The sequence below is a fragment of the Bos grunniens genome, chromosome 3 (assembly GCF_055505025.1).
Source record: "Bos grunniens cultivar Pamir isolate PY7600 chromosome 3, Bosgru_T2T1.0, whole genome shotgun sequence".
Classification (NCBI taxonomy): domain Eukaryota; kingdom Metazoa; phylum Chordata; class Mammalia; order Artiodactyla; family Bovidae; genus Bos; species Bos grunniens.
This window is the reverse complement of record NC_141167.1, coordinates 121,014,023-121,040,426: the sequence shown is the minus strand read 5'-3', so window position 1 is coordinate 121,040,426 and position 26,404 is coordinate 121,014,023. Positions and strand designations below refer to the sequence as shown.

The window sequence follows — 26,404 nt, the reverse complement described above, 5'->3', positions numbered from 1 at the left end:
TCGTGGATATGTCCTCTAACAAGCTTGTGGATATGTCCTCTCTTCATAACTCACCATTTTAATTCAGGTCTTCAATCCTCTGCTCTTGTTTCTTACATAACACTCTGGTTTCTTCAGCCTCACATCATTCAAACACACCTTTCACATCTCAATAGTCAGAGAAATCCTTCACAGGCTCTCTATACCCTTAGGATAAAATTCAGCCTTATTAATGGCAAACAAGGTCCATTGGGATTTAGAGCCTCTGGCTGGGTCTCCTGCCTCAACTCCCACCATCTCTCTTATACACTCCAACCTCTCACCATGCTGACTGACCAACGGGTTCATTCATGAATCTGCATATACTGTTTTCTCCCAATTCCTACTTAATTCAAGCATCCCTTTCTTTTAGCAGTCTGAAATTCAGTCTGAGATGATGACTCTCCTCTGTGCTTTTACAGTAAACCATTAATGAAAGACTTCTATTGCTTATCACATTTTGTTTCTCCCACTGAACTGCAAATTATGTGAGGCCAGCGACTATCTTTCCTAGAATATTTTCGGTGCTTAGTACTTAAAAAACGATTAGTAAATGTTTGTGGAATAACTGCATCTAGATCAAACTTAAGAAGGCTTTCTGTAAAACATGAACTGCTGTGTATAGTATTCATGACAAGAAAAGGTAACCTGAAAGAAGAGACATTCAATCGTTTTCTAAAATTGACCAATAACAACAGCTGCTGACTTTCAGACATCAGCATTCATCTTCCATTACTGAAGAGCTAGCTATGTCCAAGGTATGTATTGATGTAATTCTGATGATCTTTTTGTATTCATATCTATTAATATTTATTTCTTCAGTTCAGCTACTTTTTAGTACTCTGAGTTTAAGATTTCTCTCACTGCTTTTGTCCTCAGTAAAGACAGAGGTCAGCTTCTCATGCATAATAATTCTGTCTGAATAAACAAGATTTCTGATACACATTAGTTTTAAGCTATTTTCTACTTGTTCACTAAAACAGGAATATTACCATCACCACCACCACCAACAAAAAACACATGCTCCTAACCATTTCCCCCCCTTCAGAAGAGACATTTATACAGAATGGATTGTCTTACATATACAAAGCATATCTTCACCTATCAACCACCAGAGAGTGAAGGGACTTTTACATTTATACTTTATAGCTCCTGAAGTCATTCATTAAATATTTTTCCTGGCTCCAAAAATTACATACAGGGCTTTTCTGTGAAAGTTATTATTGAGTTTTTCATGTTCAGACATAGTGATGCAACTGATATTTTTGCAAAACAAAGAAATGAACAAATCTCCATGGTTTCTTAGGAGCTGGCTCTCTTTATGACCATAACTTAACCACATTCTGAGACAGCAACAAGTTCACTGCTTAGAGCAACAATACACAAAAACGTTCTGTGGCAGACACCACTGCAGATGTCCGTAAAACAATTCATCCAATTCAGTAAATCCACCCTGAAGTGTTTAACCTTATATCTCACTTATGATATCTGGCAAAGGAAAAAATGTGTTTTTTTTTTTTTTACAAAGACAGATGTGCCTTTTAATATCCTATGTCTTGTCAAACTATGGTGACTATGTCTGGAATTATTATGGATTTCATGAAACTCTGTTAAGCCAGCTCATTCCAGTGGTATTTCAGCTCTTTGCACCCTAACCCAGAAGTAATGCTAATTTCTTCTTGGTGCTCTGCAGGTTACAGAGGTAAGATATGAAACTCTGGGGCCCTTCCATGTCCAAGACTTAAAAAACGGATTGGAGAGCACTGGAAATGGAACCAACAAGGTAAAACAAAAGTCGTTCAACAGGAAAACAAACCAACAAAGGCCCCACAGAAGAAAACAGTGCAACCTTCCGCCGACTCCCAAAGGTGGAGAATGCCAGAAGCCTGGGTTCCTGAACCGGAATCGGGCCTGGGCGACCCAGAGTCACCAAGCGGAGAAGGTGGGCGACTCAGCGAAGGCACAGTGCAGCCGCCCGCCAGGCCCGCTCCCCAGAAAGCCCCCCAAAATGACCAAAGTGGTAAATTCTCCCTGCCTCCTCTACACGCAGGGATCCAGGAAGAAGAAAGAGGCTCCGCGCCTCTCCAGCCGGTTGCGGGCCCGCACTCCCCGCCCGTCAGCTCAGTTCCCCAGGCCCCAGGGCAAGCAGGCCGCGCCCCCTCCCCACCCCTGAGCCCCGCAATCGCCAGGCCGGCCACCAGGTCCCGCCGCCCCCGCTCTGGCCCCGGCATCACTCACAGAGCCCGAGCGCCGCCGCCAGCACCGACCACAGACAGCGCCGGCGGTCTGGGGATGCAATCAGTGCTCCGGCCCCGGCGGGCGCTGCCATCGTCCTTCAGCCGCAGCCGCCGCGGCCCTGGGCCCCGGTCCCCCGGTTAGCTAGGCTCCTGGCCGAGGGCTCTGGACTCGTCGTCGCCGGTATCGGCGAGCAGCGCCACGCCGCGCTCCCCGCTCGCGGCCCCAGCCACAGCCTGCCAGCACTGTGCCGGGGCCTGCGCCCCGCGCTGGCCACAGCAGTCAGCTCATTGGCCTGCCCCGCACACTTTGAAGGACGCGATTGGAAGGCACCGACTGTCCGTCATTCCCTCTCTCCAGGCGGGGCCGCGCCATCTCGGTCCCACCCAGGACTCCTGCCAGCGGTGGAGGTCCCTGGCTGTCGGAGGCGACCGCCGCCGAGCCCTGTGCCTGCCTGCTTGCCTGCGTGGCTGTTCGCCCGTCTTCTCTGGCCTGCGCGCGTCTCCTCTGCGTTTCTGAGCGTCCAGCCCCCCGGATCTCTTCATTGTCTTTGCCTCCGTTTCTGCTCTTCTTGGTTTCTCTGAGCCTCACCTAGAGAAAAACCAGCAGTTCGTTTACACAATTAAAAAAAAAAAAAAGGAATGAGATGGGTAGAGACTTTTGATTCAGTCGTCCAGATAGAACACATTTCCCCTCTTGCCGTGTATCCCAAGTCTATTTTGCCTGGATTCAGATAATTTATGTGCAAATTGAGAAATCTCATAGCTTAAAAAGAAGTCTCCATCTTGTCTGACTTTCCTCTAAGGAACCCTTCCCCTCCCACTTATGGCTAAGAAGGGTTGGGAACTGGGAATTCTCTCCTGCTACCTGGAGCACGTGTGGATGGGGTTTTGCTTTTGTAAATGTCCCTCGATTTATCTAAAATCGGCAAGTTCCCCTCCTGACTCTGAAGTGCCATGCCTGAGCCGGCTCCAGTTGGTTAGCAGTGTCTGCCACTTAACTGGTTGCCCCAAAATTCTGGAAAGTGTTTGGAAGGGTCCTTATGAGAACACCCTAGGAAAGGGAGAAATGGAAAGGCAGGAGCACAAGAAAATGAGGGTGTAGGAAGAAAAGGAAGAGTCCAGGTGGGAGGCCTGTAGTGTGAGAGAAGGAAACAAGTATTAGACAATTAGGATGAGAGGGGGAGAAGAGCAGGGTGGGAGCACTCCCCTGCAGCCCCTCATTTCAGGGTTTTGTCTCAAGTCAATCTTATGAACAGCCTTCCCGATATTTTTGCTGTTTTAGCCTGCTAGCCTTGTAGTATGGCAGACTGATAGCAATTACCTTAGTCCCAGTGAGAGAAAACTAAACAAACAAGAAAACACCATTTCACCTCATTTCTCTGTCAGCAAGATCCTCATGAAGTGTTTTTGGAATGCCATATGTTGGAAAGACTACAAATGCATTAAATGAGAACCTATTGTGTGCTGTAGAATTAGAATATCCAGGCTTTACTCTCAAGAAGCACAGAGTCTACAGAGTCTACCAGTCAGTGTAGCAAGCAAGTACTGAACTAAAGTTTTTCTTCAGTGCTTGAAGAGAAGGTCGAATCAAGGAGAAATATAAGGCCAACAGGCAGTGATCCTCAAAGATATGTGTCATGTTAAAAGCTTCTCTGCTGCCCATGACACACTTCAATACAAATAACTTCCTCTTCTGAGAACCACTGGCCCACGAGGTGTCCAGAAAAGATGCATCAAGGAAATAGCATTTGAAGCGGATTTTATAGGCTGGATAAATTTTCACCAGAGAGAAACAGGAAAAGCGAACTCACAAATAAGAAAGCAGTACCAAGTGTAAGGATATATATATACGTATATATACATATACACATGTACATATATCAGTTCAGTTCAGTTCAGTTCAGTCACTCAGTCGTGTCCGACTCTTTGCGACCCCATGAATCGCAGCACGCCAGGCCTCCCTGTCCATCACCAACTCCTGGAGTTTACTCAAACTCACATCCATCGAGTCAGTGATGCCACCCAGCCATCTCATCCTCTGTTGTCCCCTTCTCCTCCTGCCCCCAATCCCTCTCAGCATCAGGGTCTTTTCCAATGAGTCAACTCTTCACATGAGGTAGCCAAAGTATTGGAGTTTCAGCTTTAGCATCAGTCCTTCCAATGAACACCCAGGACTGATCTCCTTTAGAATGGACTGGTTGGATCTCCTTGCCGTCCAAGGGACTCTCAAGAGTCTTCTCCAACACCACAGTTCAAAAGCATCAATTTTTCGGCGCTCAGCTTTCTTCATAGTCCAACTCTCACATCCGTACATGACCACTGGAAAAACCATAGCCTTGACTAGACGGACCTTTATATATGTACATATACATATATATGTATATAAAGAAAAAAAAAATCCCACCAAAAAAACCCAGAAAGAGAACCTGGTCTGTGAGGAAAGCTAATGAACTGGGCCTTGAACACAGCTGAAACTTCTGAGAAAACCCAGATGGTCAATTAGAAGGCAGTTAGATATGTAGGTCTGGATCCCAAGGAAGCAACGAGAGAGGTTACCATGAAACCAGAACTTGCGAGGGCGGCAAAGTGTTTCCACAAAAAACCACTATCAGATCATAAGTAGATTATAAATATTTGCTGAATGAATAGATGAATGAATGTTTATTAAATTAATCGAGAACAGTTACAAAGAAAAAGTCATGTGAGGTTGTTTCGGCCATAGTCCTTGCATTCTAGTTTTGGATCCTTCTATAGAGATAGTAAATGGAAAACAAACCAACCTTTGGATTTTCAATCACTATTGTGAACTTGAGAGTCTCACTTAACAAACCTCCTCCTCCTTAGGGAACCTGCTTCTACCTCCTGGAAACCCTTCTTCTCAGCTCAGTCAGTCCAGGCATACAAATCAGAATCAATTGAAGACTTTCCATCAGATGAGAAAAGTCTTTTTAATGGACTGTGTTACCTCTGAAAGGAATGGACTTCTTGGAGAGAATTTTCCCTACAGAGTCAGTAAGGAAAACCATGAGCAGTCTTGTCTGATAATAGATCTGTGTACAGATCCACTGGCCTCTCAGACTTCCTGCTTCATGTAGTATACAGTAAGTACAGTAAGGAGGCTTGGCCTTGGGATCGTCTCAGGGCTTTAAGTCTTCTCTTAATAGAGATCAGATAAGAGGCACCCAGGAGCAGCTAGTGCTAGCAAATACATATGGGCATAATTTTCTAGAGCTGGAATTAATGGAAAAAGTAGAAAAGACAGTGACAGGCACCAAAATTTCCAACATTTTTGTGATTGTAGTAAAATTCTCTTCCACTTCCTGTACTCTCAGTGGTATTCTCTCCTGCCTTGTAGTTTAAAATCTGTTGCCAGAGGAAGAATGGAATGCTGTCATCTGTGGGTGGTGATAGCAAGCCATTCCAGGAGCACTGAGATTTGATGGCTATCAGATAGAGTCAAAGATAAATCCAGGCCACACTGAGAAAGATTTATCTGGAGCTAAATCAGACGGACGAAGGAGCCTCGTAGGCTCCAGTCCATGGGGTCGCTGAGAGTCGGGCACGACTGAGTGACTTCACTTTCACTTTTCACTTTCATGCATTGGAGAAGGAAATGGCAACCCACTCCAGTGTTCTTGCCTGGAGAATCCCAGGGACAGAGGAGCCTGGTGGGCTGCCATCTATGGGGTCGCACAGAGTCGGACACGACTGAAGCGACTTAGCAGCAGCAGCAAATCAGTTTCATTAACATTTCTACAGAGACTGTCTCAATCCAGGATAGGGATTGCATTTTCCTAGGAAAGTTTTGAAAATCTGAAAATCCAAGTTCTAGTGCCTCCGGTGCCCCTGGTATCCCCGGGCAGAGAGGCACAAATTGGGAGAACTTGGTAATGCAGTCTTTAGGGTTTACTGTATAGAAGAATGTATCTCCAGCTTCTTCATTCACTGCGGCTGGGATAAAATGTTCCTCAAGGTTCTTTGTCTCCCTGTACCCCAATAGCACCTATGTACTACTTCTGCTTCACCTATGAGGGAAAGATGTGCTCTGGAGAGATATCACAGGCATTCCTCCTGCTGGGAGTGACATTTGTCACTGTGAGCTGGGCAACTGATATCCTGAGTTTTGTTACTGTCAGTCTTCCTATATCATCGTTGGGAGGGAAATGTGATAGTCTAGTGGCACTTGCAGAACAAAAGAGAAACCCTTGCAATCACTAGAGAAGAATAAATAGGAAAAATAAAAGCCCAAAATGATAATAACTTAATAATAAATTCAAGCGGGAAAGGTGAGTATAAAAACAGACCTCTTGGTAACTGTGGAGATGGAGGTTCCCAGAAAACAGAAGTGATTACATTATTTTACCTAACGAGTTATATTTTGGAGTTTCCTCATTTCCAGGAGAAATAGAAACTTCTTAAGTGTCCAGGACACATTTTTTTCCAGTTAGGTTCTGATGAATAAACTCTGCTGACATCTAGAACTAATGAATATTTTTAAAGGGTATTCTTATCCTCCTTGCTTTGGGACCTAAGAAGAACTGAAGACTCAAGTTAGGATGTTTTCAAATAAAACAAAAGGGTGGGGTCTGAATGTTAGAACCCCAGAACTATAATTTACTCACATGGAACCATAAGTAGAAAGTTAACAACTTAGAGTGTTGTTAACAGCACATGCTGCTGCTGCTGCTAAGTCGCTTCAGTCGTGTCCGACTCTGTGCGACTCCATAGATGGCAGCCCACCAGGCTCCCCTGTCCCTGGGATTCTCCAGGCAAGAACACTGGAGTGGGTTGCCATTTCCTTCTCCAATGCATGAAAGTGAAAAGTGAAAGTGAAGTCGCTCAGTCGTGTCCGACTTTTAGCGACCCCATGGACTGCAGCCCACCAGGCTCCTCCATCCATGGGATTTTCCAGGCAAGAGTACTGGAGTGGGGTGCCATTGCCTTCTCCATAACAGCACATAGTGCCTCTAAATGTCTGAGTGAATGAGCAATCGAATGAATAAACTGAATGAATGGTACATGAAATAAAATAAATAGGCCTATTTAGGATAGTCTCTCTGTCTACTTGTAGTTTCCTATCTGGTTATTTGTTAGAGTTACAATTCACAAATACTGATTGTCCAAGTACCAAAGTTTGTAGTTTTAAGGGATTTGGAACATATTGCAGTCATTCAGCAATTAGTCATTGAGCACCAGCTTTGCCAGCATAAGCCTCAAGACTAAGTATTTAAAATATAGGAAAAAAGCTCTTTTCTCTTCTCCATTTTCCTCTATGCGGTTAAATTTACTCCTCCCCATGTCTTTTCACAAGAATTTGAAGATCAAGCAATTTCTGACCAAGAACAAAAGCAGAATCGTTCCATTCCCCAATGGATTTGAATGAAAACTGGTAATAAAATCAGGTATAACTCCGAGAAAAGACACTGGAGAAGACCCAAGCTGGGCCTCTAAGGAGCCTCATTTACCCGTTGGCACTCATTTATGCCATGGCAAGGTCACTTGCACTGTAACTGAATCACAGAAGCGTGAACTCACTGCTGTCTGAACAGCTCATGGGAGAAACGAAATGTTTGACTTCTTGGTGTTTGTTCACTAGAGGTCCCTGGGGCTCAGTAATAAACATGTGAAACATTGTTTAGGGGAAAAAAAATAGAAATAAATAAAATATAGTTAAGAAACCATGCCTTAGAGATACTGGGACAACTGGACACCAATTATAACAATTGTTTGCCAATTATGTAGTAGAATTCAGTGCTGCTGCTAATGTTGATGTCCTCTAACAAGTAATGATTAGAAGAGGTAAGACTGCAACCCAGTTATATACCACATACAATTGGTTTTTAATTTGTTAAAGGATTTCTTTCTAAGAAGGTCAAAAGAGAGAATGAGAAACAGATTTTCCAGCTGAAGAAAACAGATAGAGTAAAAACACATAGATGGCAATACTCAAGGCTGGAAAGGTGGTGCTTTGAACACTAGGATAAAAGGAGTAAGCAAGAAACTGACGATTTTACTACTATTGGAAAGTGCAACATCCAGAACTCAGTAGGGGAGAGAATCTGGAACCTACCTGCCACAGGGAAATTGCCACACACTCACTGCAGTTTATCAGCCATAAATATAAATAAAATTATAAATACTCCACTGATAGTGACACCATTGTTTTCTTCTGTTACTGATTTTCAAAAATCAAGAGAAGAAGAAAATCCGTTTACACTAGAACGCAAAACAGCTGAGGAATATAAATACATGACAGTGAATAACCACTTGGAAACGCAGAAGTCAGTAGTTCTTCCTGCTTTTACGATGGCAGGAAGATTGCGAGAAGGACGGCTCGTTGGTCTAGGGGTATGATTCTCGCTTAGGGTGCGAGAGGTCCCGGGTTCAAATCCCGGACGAGCCCTCTCTTTCTTTTTTTCCTTCTTTGAATTAAATCCATTTCTAAAGAAATTAACTTTAGATCTATAAATATAATAAATACATATTGGTGAAAAATACAAAATTGAGAACTTTTGAACTTATAGCACACTTTAAGTTCAAATACCATTAAAAGACATAACCTGAAAACGTAGAAAGTTAGAGCAATGTGATGCTTTGAAAAGACTCATCCCATTCCTGCCAGTTCTAGAGTCGAGCACGTTCGCTGGGCATCTCTGGTGCCTACAAGTGCGACCTAAATCTGCTCACGCCCGCGCCCGTCCGCCTGCACCGCGACCGTGGGAGGCGGACTGCGCGCCCGCTCACCCGGGCCCGCCGACCCTCCGTGCCCCGCTCACGCTCGGAGTGTTCCGGGGCTGCCCCGGGGTCCGCACGAGGCGTGTCTCTTTTCCGAGCACGTGTGTTTCAAAGTGGTACAAGCATATTCATATCTTGCCCTCAGACGAAAAAGACCACATATTGTACGAATTGATCTCATTTGATCATTTACTTCGTGAAAAGTACTTTTTGGTCGTCTTGGTCAAGGTTTGAGCTCAAGGAACTAGAATAGTTTCATTTCGGCCCTTAAATGAGCCATATGGGGGGAAAAAAAGTCTTAAATTGTACCGCTTATGCAAGAAAAAAACCTGGGCTCGTCCGGGATTTGAACCCGGGACCTCTCGCACCCGAAGCGAGAATCATACCCCTAGACCAACGAGCCGCTCTCGGCAAAAACGCTCCCAGAGCCTCCCTTCAGCCTTATCCGACCGCCAGCTGCACCACCCGACCAACCTCGGCTGGACAATTTCCTCTCATTTCCCAGGTCTCGGGTCAAAACGTTTTCGCCACCCAGAGAGACGCCAGGAAGGGACGTGCATTTTTTCCCAGCGGGGTCGGTCTTATCTCCCGGCGCCTGGGCTCTGCGCCGCCGCCTGCGGCCATCCGCACAAGATCCCGGAAGCCGCCTTCCCTGAGCCAGGATAGCCCCTGGAAGGCGGGGGCGGCAGGGCGGTGGAAGCCGGGGCTAGGAGGGCGCAGGCAGGGCCCCTCGGACGTCTCGGACTCCGCCAGGTGCTCGCAGCCCAGGGTCCCCATGCCACCAGTTTCGCTACTTGCGGGGAGGTCCCGCCGCTCTCAGCTCAGACCAGCCTCAGAGCACTTGGCTGTGTGCAGCGTGCCTCATCCGCATTCCTAGCCTCTGCTTGGCCGCCGGAAGACGCTCGGCTGCCGACGACGCTCATGGGTGGGTGGAGCGGGAAAAACCTCGAGGAGCTGGCAAGAAATGGGAAAGGATGCACCTTATCCCTGCAAGGAAGTGTTGGGACAAAGAATTCTCAAAGGGGAGAGTATTGACAGATAACTTTTTTTCCAACGTTCATTTTGAGATCACGCACTCTTTTTAGAGCCTTGCATGTACTGAACACACTGCGTATCTGTAACAATCTGTCTCTCACGTACTAACCTCATTTCGCAGTTAGGTATTTCAGGCGACATGGCGAGGAAGTGGTATGGTAGGCACAGCAACTACCCAAGTCTTAGAAGGTGTGGTGGATGGGGAGGACCATGAAAGGGGCAGGGAGGGAGACAGAGTTAGGTGCCTTGTTAGCTTGGAGGAGTGGAGAAGGCAGTGTCAGTGGGCAGAAACTTAGACCTAGGACCACCTTCCCTTCATTTGTTCTTCATAGGGAAGAACAAATCTGATTCCATATTGTATCTGTTTTTGTTTGTTTTTTACTTTAATCTGTGTATTCTATTCGGAGAAGGCAATGGCACTTCCAGTACTCTTGCCTGGAAAATCCCATGGACGGAGGAGCCTGGAAGGCTGCAGTCCATGGGGTCGCTGAGGGTCGGACACGACTGAGAGACTTCGCTTTCACTTTTCACTTTCATGCATTGGAGAAGGAAATGGCAACCCACTCCAGTGTCCTTGCCTGGAGAATCCCAAGGACGGGGGAGCCTGGTGGGCTGCCATCTATGGGGTCGCACAGAGTGGGACACGACTGAAGTGACTTAGCAGCAGTAGCAGCAGCAGCAGCAGTGTATTCTATTGCTTTTGCTACAAGGTAATTACCACTTAAGCATTCTTGCCTGGAGAGCCCCATGAACAGAAGGAAAAGGCAAAAAGATGACACTGAGAGATGAACGTCCCAGTTGGGTAGGTGCCCAATATGCTACCAGAGAAGAGCGAAGGAATAGCTCCAGAAGGAATGAAGAGGCTGAACAAAAGCTAAAATAACGTCAGGCTGTGGATGTGTCTAGTGGTGGAAGTAAAGTCTGGTGCTATAAAGGACAATATTGCATAGGAACCTGGAATGTTAGGTCCATGAGTGGAGGTAAATTGAAAGTGGTCAACAGGAGATGGCAAGAGTGAACATCAACATTTTAGGCATCAGTGAATTAAACTGGGCAGGAATGGGCAAATTTAATTTAGATGGTCATTTTATCTACTACTGTGGGCAGGAATCCCTTAGAAAAAATGAAGTAGCCATCATAGCCAACAAAAGAGTCTGAAATACACTACTTGGGTGCAGTCTCAAAAATGACAGAATGATCTTGGTTTCCAGGGCAAACCATTCAATATCACAGTAATCCATGTCTATGCCCCAACCACTAATGCTGAAGAATCTGAAGTTGAACGGTTCTAGGAAGACCTAAAGAACTAACACCAAAAAAAGATGTCCTTTTCGTCATACGGGACTGGAATGCAAAAGTCGGAAGTCAAGCGATACTTGGAGTAACAGGCAAGTTTGGCCTTGGAGTACAAGATGAAGCAGGATAAAGACTAACAGTTTGGCCAAGAGAACGTGCTGGTCATAGCAAACACACTCTTCCAACAACACAAGTGAAGACTCTACACATGGACATCACCAGATGGTCAATACTGAAATCAGATTGATTATATTCTTTCCAGATGAAGATGGAGAAGCTCTATACAGTCAGCAAAAATAAGACTGGGAGCTGACTCTGGTTCAGAACATGAACTCCTTATTGCAAAATTCAGACTTGAAGAACATAGGGGAAACCACTAAGCCATTCAGGTATGACCTAAATCAAATCTCTTATGATTATGCAGTGGAAGTGACAGATTCAAGGGATTAGATCTGATAGAGTGCCTGAAGAACTATGGACAGAAGTCTGTAACATTGTACAGGATGCAGTGATCAAAACCATCCCCAAGAAAACAGAAATGCAAAAAGGCAAAATGGTTGCCTGAGGAGGCCTTACAAATAGCTGAGAAAAGAGAAGCAAAAGGCAAAGGAGAAAAAGGAAAGATATATCCATTGAATGCAGAGTCCCAAAGAATAGCAAAGAGAGATAAGAAAGCCTTCCTCAGTGATGAGTACAAAAAAAATAGAAGAAAACAATAGAATGGAAAAGACTAGAAATCTCTTCAAGAAAATTAGAGATACCAAGGGAACATTTCATGCAAAGATGGGCACAATAAAGGACAGAAACAGTGTGTACCTAATGGAAGCAGATAATAAGAGTAAGCAAGAATACACAGAAGAACTATACAAAAAAGATCTTCATGACCCAGATAACCACAATGGTGTGATCACTCACTTAGAGCCAGACATCCTGGAGTCTAAAGTCAAGTGGACCTTAGGAAGCATGACTACAAACTGAGCTGGTGGAGGTGATGGAATTCCAAGTGAGCTATTTCAAATCCTGAAAGATGATGCTGTGAAAGTGCTGCACTCAATATGCCAGCAAATTTGGAAAACTCAGCAGTGACCACAGGACTGGAAAAGGTCAGTTTTCCTTCCAATCCCAAAGAAGGGCAATGCCAAAATATGTTCAAATTACTGCACAATTGCAATCATTTCACATACCAGCAAGGTAAGGCTCAAAATCCTTCAAGCTAGACTTCAACAGTATGTAATTCAAAAAGTCATCTACTTCTTCATTGACTACACTAAAGCCTTTGATTGTGTAGATCACAACAAACTGGAAAATTCTTAAAGAGATGGGAATACCAGACCACCTTACCTGCCTCCTGTGAAACCTGTATGCAGGTCAAGAAGCAACAGTTAGAACCGGACAGACTCTAGCAACAGTTAGAACAACAGACTGGTTCCAAATTGGGAAAGGAGTATGTCAAGGCTGTATATTGTCACCCTGCTTATTTAACTTATATGCAGAGTACATCATGTGAAATGCTGGGCTGGATGAAGCACAAGCTGGAATCAAGTTTGCAGGGAGAAATATCAAAAGCCTCAGATATGCAGATGATACTATCCTTATGGCAGAAAGGGAAGAAGAACTAAAGAGCCTCTTGATGAAAGTGAAAGAGGAGAGTGAAAAAATTGGCTTAAAACTCAGCATTCGGAAAACAAAGATCATGTCATCCGGTCCCATCACTTCATGGCAAATAGATGGGGAAACAATGACAGACTATTTTCTTGGGCTCCAAAATCACTGCAGATGGTGACTGCAGCCATGAAATTAAAAGACTCTTGCTCCTTGGAAGAAAAGCAATGAAAAGCAAAAAGAAAAACCTAGACAGGGTATTAAAAAACAGAGACATTACTTTGCCAACAAAGGTCCATCTAGGTTTTTCCAGTAGTCACGTATGGATGTGAAAGTTGGACCATAAAGAAAATTGAGCGCCAAAGAATTGATGCTTTTGAACTGTGGTGTTGGAGAAGACTCTTAAGAGTCCCTTGGACTGCAAGGAGATCCAACCTGTCAATCCTAAAGGAAATCAGTCCTGGGTGTTCATTGGAAGGACCGACATTGAAGCTGAAATTCCAATACTTTGGTCACCTGATTTGAAGAATTGACACATTGGAAAAGACCCTGATGCTGAAAAAGATTGAAGACAGGAAGAGAAGGGGACAACAGAGGAAGAAATGATTGAATGGCATCATTGACTCGATGGATGTGAGTTTGAGCAAGCTCCAAGAGTTGGTGATGGACAGGGAAGCCTGGCATGCTGCAGTCCATGGGGTTGCAAAGAGTGGGACACGACTGAGTGACTGAACTGACTGAGCCACCAAGGAAACCCAACTGACATTATGAAAGTGAAAGTGTTAGTTGCTCAGTCATGTCCCACTCGGAGACACCGTGGACTGTAGACTGCGAGGCTCCTCTTGCCATGGAATTCTGCAGCCAAGAATGCTGGAGTGGGTTGCCATGCCCTTCTTCAGGAGATCTTCCCAACCCAATGATTGAATCCACATCTCCTGCTTTGCAGGCAGATTCTTTACCATCTGAGCCACCTGGGAAGAAACTGACATTATTGGTTTGTCTAAATACAAGTAATTTTTTCAAAACTTCATATATAACTACACCATCAAGGGCCAGAGTCATTACTGACAAGAGTGCCCAGTGAGGAATCCTAGCCCATTTCAACCTCTTCCTTCTACATCCTGTTTCCTTCATGGCATCTCCTTGACTGTGCCAGGGTGTTGCAGGTCCCATGGAGAGCCCAGAACTTTCCAGGAAGAGAAGTCAGTAATTCTCTTTGTTCCTGTTTTTGAAGTGGGTGGCTCCCTTTACACTGCGAGGCATTTAACACATTCATCATCTCTTCTTTCTCTGAGGAGGATCAAAGAACCACAGTTTCCTGCCCCATTTGACTGCAATTGTGGTTTCTCCAGAATTCCCATGGCTCTTCTTGACTCGGAGAGCAGAACTGGAGTAATGGTTTTCTCAGCCTCCATAGGCACTCTGATCATGACATCACTGGGCCTGGCTTACTCTAAGCAAGACTGGGAACTCAGGAAAATGTGTTAAACTGCCCCTAGACTTTCATGTACTCTGCTGTTCTTTTTCAATCCCTTCTAGAAGGTTTTCTAGAACAAACTCAATTCAAGATGTGATGACAAAGGTTTAAAATATTCTCTTTCTCAGGATATGCATTTTGACTGGGAAGACTAGAGGCAATGGAATCAGTTGGTAATTAAAACATTTCAGGCATCTGGTATCAGTGAGGGAGTTGTAGGGCAGTGATAAATGTTGAAGATAATCCTACTCCCGTCTGAAATCAGCTCAGTCATTCCTTACTTAATATTTATTGAGCGCCTATAACACATGAGGCACTGGCGCAATGGACAACACAGACACTGGCTTAACCCACTGGAGCTCCAGACTGGCTCTGGACATAGCAAACATCACACGAAAAATGAGACTATTTTCTTTGGTGGCTTCTGAAAACAAATTCTGTTTTATTTGGGTAGCACTTAAATTTTGCTCAGACTCTGTTTTGTTTTTCGTTGTTGCCTACCCAGCATCATTTCTTTTAGTAACAGCACTCTGCTTTAACCTTGAGGCACCCTGTTACTCCCATTCACGGTCCTTGAAGATGATAGAACTAACTCAACTAGGCCCTAACTGCAGGAGACAGCATGTGACCGAGGGCTGGCCCATCTGATCTCTGCATCTCCTTGTTCATAACGATCGGTTCAGACATGGGTATGTGATCCCCATGGAGCCTACAGAAAACCTTTGTAGGACTTTCCCCTACAGTTATTAGGAAACAATAAGCTCTTTCTATTGGGTTTGCAGGCTGGGAAGAGCCTACTTGAGACTATGGTCAACAGAAGAAAGCAGAGACCAGTAACAGACAGAGATTTCTGACATTGCTTAATTGATTGTATTCAGGTCTGTCCATGGATTGTCAATGTATATTATTCAGTGTATAGGCAAATAGAGAAAGGAGGAGGGGGAGAGAGACAGAGATTCATAGACATAGCTGTTTTGTATCAACCAGTTTGAGTTCCTTTCATTAGCAGCTGAAGGTCCTTATTCATTCAACTGCATTAAACTTTTACACCTCCAAGAGTACTTAATCAAAAGATGATGAACTATTTGTTCATCCATTCCTTTATTCCATTATCTAACATATGTTAATGATTAGTCAATTGGTCATAAGCTAAAACTGGTCTGGCAAACTGGATCCTTTTCAGGGTGACCTTGGTGAAGAGAGTGGAGTCCTGAGTCTCCGGGGTTTTTGTGGGTAGCTGGTTGGTTACCTAATGCTACATGCAGCTGAAACAGCATCACAGCCTCTTTTCAATACTGGCATATTCCTTCAAAACAGTCAGGTTTTCTTCATGCTCCCTCTCTGGAGAAAGGAGGAACACAGTGTAAAATTCAAGCTGGACTACAAAGGAATTGGAAGAATGATTCTGACTCTTTTCTTCAACCTTGCAGCTGTGAAGAAACAGTGTTTTCCTTCAACCTGTTAACGGAGCCTGAATGAAAGAAAGTCTTCCTGGCCTGGTGATGACTGTTCCACCTGAAACACAAACGGATTTCTTTAATCCCCAGTGTGAAGTCCTAGTCTCAACGATAGCGATGCATCGCTGAGTCACAGTGTTTCGAGAAGACAGAGCATTGAACACCCAGGCTGTAGCACCAACAAGGAACAGGGTCCTGGGTTCGCTTCATGGATTCCCCACCAGGAGTCACCAATAACAATGCCTGGGAATAGGGTCTCTATGTTCTCACAAAACAGATCAAATATGTGATTAACAGGGAACTGGTGAGACCTTTGATACCATCACACATGCTCCTTCAGTGTCACATTCTTGTCATTTTTATTGCTCCTTCATCTGCTACTGTAAGGTATGTAAGATAGAGTTTTATTTCTACATTCACATCCCATCTATTCCATTCCTTTTTCTAGTAAGGAAGAATGGCATATTTCCCCCTTTCACCACACACACCCACAGCCAAGCTCACATTCTCAAAACTCTTGCCTAGATATGTGCATGCATATATAAACAACCCAAAGACATATATAAATAAATCCATGTATTGTTTAGGGGGTATACATCTCTGTGAAGAGATTAGATAGGTAGATAGACAGATAGTATATAGATCTCAAAATAACTGACACACATATCTCCCAAACTCTGCTAAAATACAAAACTTATTATAGTATCAGTCTTCACTAGATTACAAGATTTAGAAGCTACATTCAATTTAAAAATAGTTTTTGAAAAAATGTATATATCAAATATTCATACTATTCTGGAGTTAGAAAAACTGTAATGAGGTGATAAAAACTGAGGTACCAGTGGTGAGATAAGGCCTTTTAGTCTGGAAAACTACTTTTTGAAGTCAGAGTAGATAGAGTATGGCCTAAGAGACCTCCAGAAAAAAGACTGCTCCAACTACCAAATCGTATGTTGAGATACTGAAATAAATCTGAATAAGGAGCAACTCTAAAGATTAGGATTTATTTGGACGAGTATCTTTCAGCAGGAGTGTGTGAAGGGGGGAGAGAGTACGTTAAGAAAGGGGTAGTCAGGCCCCCCGTTCCTAGCGAAGCTTCCTGTACTCTCTCAACAGAACGTTTAAGCAAGAGCTATTCAAGGAGAACAGGCCAACGACCCACTCCATCCCTCCGGAGTCGGGGAGGAGACCCTGGGTTTCCATTCAAGTCAGGGAAGGATGTCCTTATTATGTAGGTGGCACATCATGATGCCCAGTGCACTTCCCAGGAGATATCTAATTCATGCTCGGGGCTCCCCTTCTGGAAGCACAAACGTTATCTTCCCAGGATAAACCAGAGGGCAGGCACTGCTCAGGTATCACTGCTCTGCTTTCAGGAAGAGGAAATGAAGTGCAGACCTGTGAAACCTCTTGATATTCTTCCTCCCCAAAGGAGTTGCTGCCTGCCTCTGCCTCCTTGTCCCCTGGCAGAAGGAGATGAGCTGAAAATTCCTAACTAGAGAATTACCAGATGGGAAAGCTCCTGGTAAATTACCAGATGGGATAGCTCCAGATGGGGAGCTTCCCTGGTGGCTCAGACAGTAAAATCGTCTGCTTGCAATGCTGGAGACCTGGTTTCAATATCTGGGTCAGGAAGATTCCTTGGAGAAGGAAAATCCTGGAAAATTCCATGGATGGAGGAACCTCACAGGCTACAGTCCATGGGGTCACAAAGAGTCTGACACAACTAAGCAACTTTGCTTTCACTTTCAAAGCTCCTGTCGCTGGAACAGACACATATTTTTAAATGTTTCAATAATTATCTCTTCTAGTCCAGTGTTTTCAAAATTGGTTGACCAGTCAAATTTGGACCAAGCTGAAAGGTTGTTTCAGGGTCTCCATACAATTTCAGGTCTTCTGTAACTTACAGGATGTATATTTCCAGTGATACTACTTTGATTCTAGCCACCTGAAATGAATTTTTACTTACATTTGAGAACTGTGAAAACTTAGGAATAATAAAAAGGCTATCACTTTATATAAACTCAATCTGATTAGCTAAATGCCAGTCCAGTTCTGAGGTCAGCTGTAGGGATATATGGGTGTGGATCTGGGCCCCACAGGTTGACCAGTATCCCTGGGGAGTTGTCAACAGAGCAAATTATTTTAAATAAGTTTTCTTAAAAAAAAGAAAAAAAAGTCCATCAAGTGACACAAACTCAAGCTGATCAAAGTCTTCTGCCCTCAGATCCACTCTCCGTCTGCAACGGTGTGGAGGTTGGGAAATGGCACCCTGTGTCTTCAGGCTGACTTCAGACTCTCAGCCCATCGTGTCCTGCAATGGCTTCCTTTGCTGCTACTATGATCCTTGCTGCTACTTTCAAAGACATGGCTCCAGCAGCTTCATCACTAGAAGCAATGTGCTCTTCACATTTTAGTGTCCTGGACAGGGGTGTTGTCCTGAGAGCAAAAGAGGAAGGAATAAATTAGGAGGAGAGTAGGGAAATCTGGACACTCAGCTTGTCTTCCTGGGGATGCTAAGTCAGGTAACCATAGTAATAGTGATTATAATACTATGTGACTGACATAGTTTTTCATACTCATCAACACATTTATTCCTCACAAAAGCAATATGAGTTTGGTACTTCTATTTACTCTGTTTTATAGGTGGGTTAATTAAGGCACAGAGAGGTCAAGTGACTTCCCCTAGGTCATAGAGCTAGCAAGTGGGGGAGTCAGGATTTAAACCCCGGGATCAGAGCTTGGGCTCTCAACAAGAACACTGCCTTTTCCTTGATGCTTGGCCTCCCATGTCCTCGCTGCCCTAGCTTCTCCCCTCATCACTCATTCCCTTTAATTTCATCATCCGGAAACACTGCTGAAGAATCAAAGAGAAAGAAGAAAAGTTCCTCATGAGCAGGAATGTATATGGGTAAAAAGGAGTTTCAGGTTCAGTTGAAAGTAACTGAAGAAACAAAGTAAGCAGCAGCCTGGTTTGGGGAGTGTGGAAGGAGGGGCTGCTGGGCCTGTGGGGCGCAGCTGGGACCATGTGAGAGCCTGGCTGGTGCTAAGCAGTCAGGAGAGGCCAGGAGGTGATGGGGAGGACCAGGTGCAGGCGTCATGATGCTGCCCAGAGGCTGAGAAGGGGCCAGGGCAGCCCAGCCAGCCAGAGGTCAAAGAATGGACGTGGTTTCTAGGGTGGGTTGCCAGCATCAGCTATTTCAGAGAGGTGAGGATGACAAGAGCAGAGACATGTCAGGTCTTTGGTGGATGGGAAGGCATGAAGGAGCTTCAAAGTCATTGGTAAGCGTGAGGGTCAGAAAGCAGAGTTGAGAGATTTATCTTTAGGATTAGAGATAAATGTTTGTAGGCAGAAAGGGGCGAGCTAGTGAGGTGCTAGAAATACAGACGGGTAACCGAACAGGAAAATCTTGGGCTAACCCCCTTGCTTAAAAGGCACACGTATGCTCTACAAATATCTTGTAGAAAAGTCCAGAAAATGATTGATACAGCAAACAAGAGGGGTAATCTTATCAAGGATAAAGGGCCTCTCCTCGGATTCACAGGGAAAAGAGACTCTTTGAGGGTGTGAGGCAGGTGACGAACAGGCCGGTCTTCCTTTTGGGTAAACAGGAGATGAGGTCATTTGCGAAGCAGGAGAGGAAGAGGCAGGCAGTGAGCTGGGGGGATGGGGATGAAAATAGGATGACAGAGAAGCCGTGAAGGGTGTCCCTGCAGAGGATGGACATGGTTCAGCCAGGTTGGCAAGAGTTTATAACAGATCCAGGCAGCATGGTTTTGTGCATTCCACCAATGACATTCAGGAGGTGGGTGTGAGAGTGACTGGACTTTGGGGATTAATACAGAAAACCAGAGCAGGTCCATGGTGAAACCAAGATTAAGGTGCAGAAGGACAACAAAAACATACAGAAGGACAGCTCATAAGTGACTGTCTCCAAGGGACAGGAATCATCCAAAGTCACAGAGCTCAAGTTGACACAAAGGATATCAGCTCTACTCATCAGAATAAACTGCTTCACAAAAGAACCTCTGTATAAATCCAGATAATTTATTTTGGTCTTCTCAAGCCTGGTCAAGGTTGGAACCAAAATACCTCAGGCAGTGGTGCCACAGGATTTCCCGGTGAGGACAATTATGATGTAGGCCCCTTGGGCACAGGCTTCCCCAGGGATACCATACCTGTCCCAGGTCTTTCCTGGATCAGGCAGAGGCAGCACACAATAAAGAAACACTGTTCTAGTACCACCCCCACCCCTGACCTCCACATCTAACCCCCATCTTCTTTGATTGGTAGAAATATATTGATCAGATCAACTACATAAGAATATACTCAATGTCAAAGACTGTCAAGAGGAAGGGATAAGTGTATGCAGGAATTAAAAAAATATATCTTTGTCCAAAATAACTGCAACTCAGCCCATCAAACCCAAATAGGACTGAAAATATGAACACTGAGTGATTTATGGTGATTTTGTCTACTAGAAGAGAAGGCACAAAGAGAAAGATGAGGGCAGAGATTCAAAATTCATTCTCACAGATCACAAAAATTTACTGTATAGCACAAGGAACTATATTTGCTATCTTGTAATAACCTATAATAGAGAAGAATGAAAAAAAAAGAACACAGATGTATATACATATATATGTATAATCAAATCACTTTGCTGCACATCTGAAACTAACACAATATTGTAAATCAATGAAAAAAAATCCATTCTCCATACTCCCATGTTGCTAGAATCTTGAAAATGAGAATTTATTCTGTGTACTATGTAATAAAAATTAGACAGCTTACCCAGTAATTTTAGATACAGGTCAGTTGGAAAATGATTCTAACATTTATTAATTTAGTTCATTAATTTATTAATTGACATTAATAAAATAGGCAAAGTAGGAGAAAGTCTTTGCTATGTCTTCCAGCTTCTATTTTACAATTACACTAGGAATCTGTAGACCATACCTTTTGTTTACCTTACCAAATTTTGCCAATTCTTAAAGAAGAGTAGATAAACTGAAAAGTCCCAGTGAATAGCATATTATTATTGGTTTGATTCAAGGGAAAAAGGGGAAGTTTGGATGAACAGTTTCTGGAAAAGACATTATTTTCCCCTGAGTCTTTTTGCTGTTCACTTGGCACCTCACACACATACCCGTATTTATCCCTGTATATTAAAGAATTTAACATACTAAATCCTCAAGAATTTTTTCAAGAAGTTATCATTCTTCAATTAAAATCTCCCTGGGAGTGGATGTGTGTTTGTTGCCAACACACACACACACACACACACACACACACTGTAACTAGTACAGTGTTCTGCACATAGTAAGGATATGACACATGCAATTAAGTAAGAAATGAGATGCTGTTACGCTCTTGTAAAGAGGTAGCACCTCGCATTTAAGTAATAAAAAAATGAAAATCTTGAAAATCAAAAAATCAAAAATTTTAAAGTATTGCTATTGAGGAAAGAACATTCAAAAGTTACATTAGGACCTGAACACTAACAATTTGGAGTATAAAAACACAACCACAAAGAAGCGGGGCTGGAAGGGTGTACACACGCCAGGCCTTATGTAATCTGGGCACAGTCCTAAACGACAGCTCTCAGATGGCATTTGAGAGCTACAGGCTCTCAGTCTGTTCAACCAATTTTGTGCTTATAAATTACTTCACCTATTTGCTTCAAGGATCTAGATATTAACCACTGAAAAAACCAAACCAAACCAAAAACACTGGCAGGGTTGGGGTACAGCGAGGGTGAGAGTCAGGGAAAGCTTGGCAGGGGCCCCCATGCAGAGAAGGGCCTCACAGAGGGTTTGGAATCTGTGTTTTGAGTGCCCTGGAAGCCATGCAACAAGGGGGAGCAGAGGTGAGTGAGTTGTCTTCCTCCAAAGATATGTCCAATCCTAACCCCCAGTACGTGTGCATGTGACCTTATTTGGAAAGGGGATCTTTGTAGACATACTTAAGGATCTCAAGATGAGACCATTCTAGACTTAGGGTGGGCCGACATCCAATGACTGGGGTCCTTATAAGAGAGAGGAGAGGGAGTTTTGAGGCACACAGAGACAGACCATGTGAAGACAGAGTCAGAGGTTGGGGTGATAAGTCTTCAAACCTGGGAATGCCAAGAATTGCTGACAACCATCAGAAGCTGGAAAAGGCAAGACAGGATTCTCAGGGTTGCCAGCAGTCAGCAGAAGTTAGGAGAAAGGCATGGAGCAGACTCATCCTCCAAGCCTCCATAAGGAAGCAACCCAACCAACACCTTGCATTTGGAGTTCTGGCCTCCAGAACTGTGGGACAACACATTTGTATTGTTTTTAAGCTGCCAATTTGTGGTAATTTGTTATGGCAGCCCTAAAGACATGAGTAATTTTAGAAATTACTAAAATCTAGAGTAAACACACAAGCACACCTCTTTGGTTGCTGTACAGAGAATGGACTATGTAGGCGGAAAAAAAGGAAGCAGGAAGTCAGATAAGAGGCTAATGCAGTCGGAGGCTGATGGTGGCTTGAGTGAATGAATGAACTGATACAAAGGGAAGGGGGAAACACTGGAGGGTGACTTTGTTGATGAGATTGTCGGGGTGGTGGTAGGGGATGGAACACAGAACTCTTCTTGTGGAAGGCTGGTCTTGCTCCTGAGGCATAGGTAGGTGAGGTTAAGGTACGCTTCCTGGGAGTGGTGGAAGGAGCTAGGTGAATAAATGCAGGCCCAGCAGGAACGAAGGGACTGAGGCACTCCCCCTACCCATGTGCAGTAGGAATCTAACCCCTGTGCGTGAATAGGTGGAACATAAAGTGTAGTAAAGCCGCTCAGTCGTGTCCGACTCTTTGCGACCCCATGGCCTGTGGCCTACCAGGCTCCTCCGTCCATGGGATTTTCCAGGCAAGAGTACTGGAGCGGGTTGCCATTTCCTTCTCCAGGGCATCTTCCTGACCCAGGGATCCAACCCAGGTCTCCTGCATTACAGGCAGACGCTTTTACTGTCTGAGCCATCAGGGAAGTCACATAGATGGAACATAAAGCCCCCTCTATTCATTTTGTGTGCTTTCTTTTTTAAAAATTATTTCATTTTATTTTTAATTGGAGTATAGCTTATATTAAAATTTTTTATTCTATTTTTTTATTGTAGTCACAAAACCTCCTTTAAAGGCCCAAATCAAAAGCTACCCTCACCCTGAAGCTCCACTGGCACTCTCCACATACAAATTGTTTTCCCCAACTTGTGCTCCAGGCTTCCCTAGGAGAAGCCCTGCCTTCTTTACTGCACCCTAAGGAATTGCTGGTCTCAGGTGCTAGACTGTGAGTTTGCTATGGAAGGAGAACCTCCTTTGCTCTTGGAATCCACCACAGCAGGGAGCCCAGGCCCGGACACTACATCAGGAGGCCTTGATGTGTGGGTCTCAGTCATACCTAGAAAGATGCCAGGACTGCGAGGCAGTGAGAGGCAGAGCATAAGACACACTTCCCTTTCTGTTGCTCCCCATCAGTGACAGCCTGTCTCAATCCAGCACCTGTGCTACTGCACACCTGGCTGACTGGTGACAGATATAAGGGGTAGGGCATGGGGAAAAGGGTGAGCTGGCCCTGCCCTGTCCTGGGGGTTGGGAGTGGGGTGGGAGGGACAAGCCGAGCTGCCCACCTCTGTCCTGGGGACCTCGCTGCTGGTGTCCGGCTGGGCGTGGGCTCCAGAGTTGGGGCTGCAGCCTGGCTTGAGGCTGGCCCCTTCATCTTGCTTTTCCTCGCTGGTCCCCTGCTCTGGGCTGTGGCCGCCCGCCCCTCCTCCAGGAGGGGGTTGAGGGGGCTCCTCCTCCACGGCTCCCTCCTCCAGCTCCTTTGTGTCTTGGCTGCTTTGTCTGGGCTCCTCCTCTTCACTGGCCACCCTCTCCTTCACCTCTGTAGGCTCTTCCGCCTGCTCTCCAGCCGGTCTCTCCTCTTTGGGGCTCCCACACCCATCCTCCACCTCTGAGCTGGAGGCTCGGGCTGGATGCTGGCCAGCCCCCACCTCAGAGCCCCCCGCAATCTTCTCCGGCTCCTGGGCTTCCCCCACGGCCCTGCTCTTCTCCTCCAGCTTCTCTGTCCTGCTGGACGTCCTCCTCAGAGGAGGGGATCCTGGGGCTTTGCTCTTGGCTGGGAACACCTCGTCCCCACTTTCCTCCTTGGCACCATTCTCCTGGGAAGGCTCCACGGCCCTGAACTCCCCCAGTTCCCCACAGTCTGACTGGGACCTTCGGAATCTCCGGGAGGGAGGGCGCCTTTTTATGGAGCCCCTTGTCCGCACCTGGAAGAAAGTGTTAAGGAATGGACATCTGTGAAAACGGCCAAGGCGAGGACGCATGTTCTTTCAATGCCAGTTTCACAAGCCCCACCTGAGGATCATTTGATTTTCCATGAGGATATAGCTATTTATTATAGGTAGAGCCCTATGGGATTATGGTATTATACAGTAACCTGCAGAATTGTTCGGAGAAGGCAATGGCACCCCACTCCAGTACTCTTGCCTGGAAAATCCCATGGATGGAGAAGCCTGGTAGGCTGTAGTCCATGGGGTCGCTAAGAGTCGGACACGACTGAGCGACTTCCCTTTCACTTTTCACTTTTATGCATTGGAGAAGGAAATGGCAACCCACTCCAGTGTTCTTGCCTGGAGAATCCCAGGGACGGTGTTCTTGCCTGGAGAATCCCAGGGACGGTGGAGCCTGATGGGCTGCCGTCTATGGGGTCACACAGATCGGACACGACTGAAGTGACTTAGCAGCAGCAGCAGCAGAATTTTTTCTGTGTGGATGAAGATAAAAATGCTTTCTATCCAATAAGAAAAGATACCCTAAGATTTTATTGGTCTGTAAAACATCAGTTTGGTGTCTAACTTAGCAATTTTATTCTCACATTTGTTCTATTTAATTGCCTATAAATAACCAGTTCTTTGAATGAGCTTTACCACCTTATAGATTTCCTCATAAATTAACAAGCTGAACAAAATCTCTATTCATATTAGTCATGTTTTAACATTTTGAGGATGCTACTTTGACAAAGGTAAGTGGAAAGTGTGTGAGACTCAGAACTAGGCCTCACCTTCGTCCACTGGACTTCATCAGAAGTTCAGTGGGCATGTTTATATCAGATGCCCTACTTTATTCACATGATCTGTCCTTTAAAAATTAATGTGCAAAGTAGGGACTTTTCTGATAACCCAGCAGTTAAGAGTGCCCCCTGCCAGTGATCCCTGGCTGGGAAACTAAGATGCCACACGCCACGTAACATTTTGCATTTGTCAATCCTAGTTTCGTCTCAGTGGTTTAGAATGCTATGCTGTGCTATGCTAAGTCACTTCAGTCGTGTCCGACTCTGTGACCCCATAGACGGCAGCCCACCAGGCTCCCCTGTCCCTGGGATTCTCCAGGCAAGAACACTGGAGTGGGTTGCCATTTCCTTCTCCAACGCATGAAAGTGAAAAGTGAAAGTGAAGTTGCTCAGTCGTGTCCGACTCTTAGCAACCCCACGGACTGCAGCCTACCAGGCTCCTCCGTCCATGGGATTTTCCAGGCAAGAGTACTGGAGTGGGGTGCCATTGCCTTCTCCGGGTTTAGAATGAGTGCTTGGTTTTAAAAGAGCTTCCCAGAAACTTTGCTGAGACCACAGAGAGGCTAGCCTGCATGCCATCAAGGCCTCAGTCCTCATGGCCTGCAGGGTTCAGAAATAATCCCATCTGCTCCCTTACTGCTGTCACAAGACCCAATATTAGGGCTCTCCCTGGGGTTCCTCTCTGCGCCCAGGGGTCTCTCCATTGTTCTGGGCTGAAGGATCCCTATTCTGCCCCCAGCCAGCAGGCTCAAGCCCACCCCATCACCTCTTTGTTTCCTTGGGCTCTACCTGTTTCTGCATATTTGATCTCTTTTTCTTAGATGGATTCTCTGGAAGGGTCCAGAAGATCCTGGTCTCACCATCCATAATTCTAAAGTCACATACATTTATTAATACCATTTCCTGGCATTGGAGCCCTTTAACTCTTAGCCTCTCCCTGGCTCTGGCCCAAATTTTCTGGGTGTATTGTTGGAGTGTATTGGATTGTATGCACCTCTGATTCCCTGATTCTTACCTCCTTCCAGTAGGGCAGGGATCTGATGAAATTACACACTGAGTACCAGGCAGCATCCACAGAAACAAGCCTTGTTACACATCTTTTTGCAAAGGAAACAGTTTGGATGTGTGCTGGGGTGTGTGAGCAGGCTAAGTCGTTTCAGTCGTGTCTGACTCTTGTGACCCTATAGACTGTAGCCCTCCAGGCTCCTCTGCCTATGGATTCTCCAGGCAACAATACTAGGGTGGGTTGCCATGTTCTCTTCCAGGGGATCTTCCTGACCTAGGGATCGATTCCGCATCTCTTACGTCTCCTGCATTGGCAAGCAGGTTCTTTACCACTAGCGTCACCTGGGAAGCCCTTTAACTAGGGCAAGATGTAGCAAAAATGATTTGAGCCTACTCGGGTCACTTGGGAGTATTCGAATCAAGTCAGGACAGGTCAACCTAGTGACCCTG

At 45.1% G+C, this 26,404-nt stretch overlaps 2 protein-coding genes, 2 non-coding genes and 1 pseudogene across 8 annotated transcripts in view; 2 read left to right on the top strand and 3 right to left on the bottom strand.

The window, feature by feature from the left end:
- Positions 1 to 2,191, top strand: part of LOC147377120 (uncharacterized) — a 48,368-nt pseudogene extending 46,177 nt beyond the window's left edge.
- Positions 1 to 2,502, bottom strand: part of MPZL1 (myelin protein zero like 1) — an 82,176-nt gene extending 79,674 nt beyond the window's left edge. For both annotated transcript variants that reach the window (XM_086393939.1, XM_086393940.1), the window contains exon 1: positions 2,257 to 2,502. In XM_086393939.1, the coding sequence (XP_086250065.1) occupies positions 2,257 to 2,347 (91 nt within the window). In that variant the 5' untranslated portion in view covers positions 2,348 to 2,502. The remainder of the gene's footprint in view (positions 1 to 2,256) is intronic.
- A 6,084-nt stretch (positions 2,503 to 8,586) lies between these two features.
- TRNAP-AGG (transfer RNA proline (anticodon AGG)) lies at positions 8,587 to 8,658 on the top strand. The gene has a single exon. It is a non-coding gene; the product is annotated as a tRNA-Pro (tRNA).
- Positions 8,659 to 9,321: 663 nt separating this feature from the next.
- TRNAP-CGG (transfer RNA proline (anticodon CGG)) lies at positions 9,322 to 9,393 on the bottom strand. Its single transcript has one exon. It is a non-coding gene; the product is annotated as a tRNA-Pro (tRNA).
- A 6,806-nt stretch (positions 9,394 to 16,199) lies between these two features.
- RCSD1 (RCSD domain containing 1) overlaps positions 16,200 to 26,404 on the bottom strand; it is a 71,965-nt gene continuing 61,760 nt past the window's right edge. For all 4 annotated transcript variants that reach the window (XM_086393936.1, XM_086393938.1, XM_086393937.1 and 1 more), the window contains 2 exons: positions 23,508 to 24,146; positions 16,200 to 18,296 (listed from right to left, as the gene is read on the bottom strand). In XM_086393936.1, the coding sequence (XP_086250062.1) occupies positions 18,264 to 18,296; positions 23,508 to 24,146 (672 nt within the window). In that variant the 3' untranslated portion in view covers positions 16,200 to 18,263. The remainder of the gene's footprint in view (positions 18,297 to 23,507; positions 24,147 to 26,404) is intronic.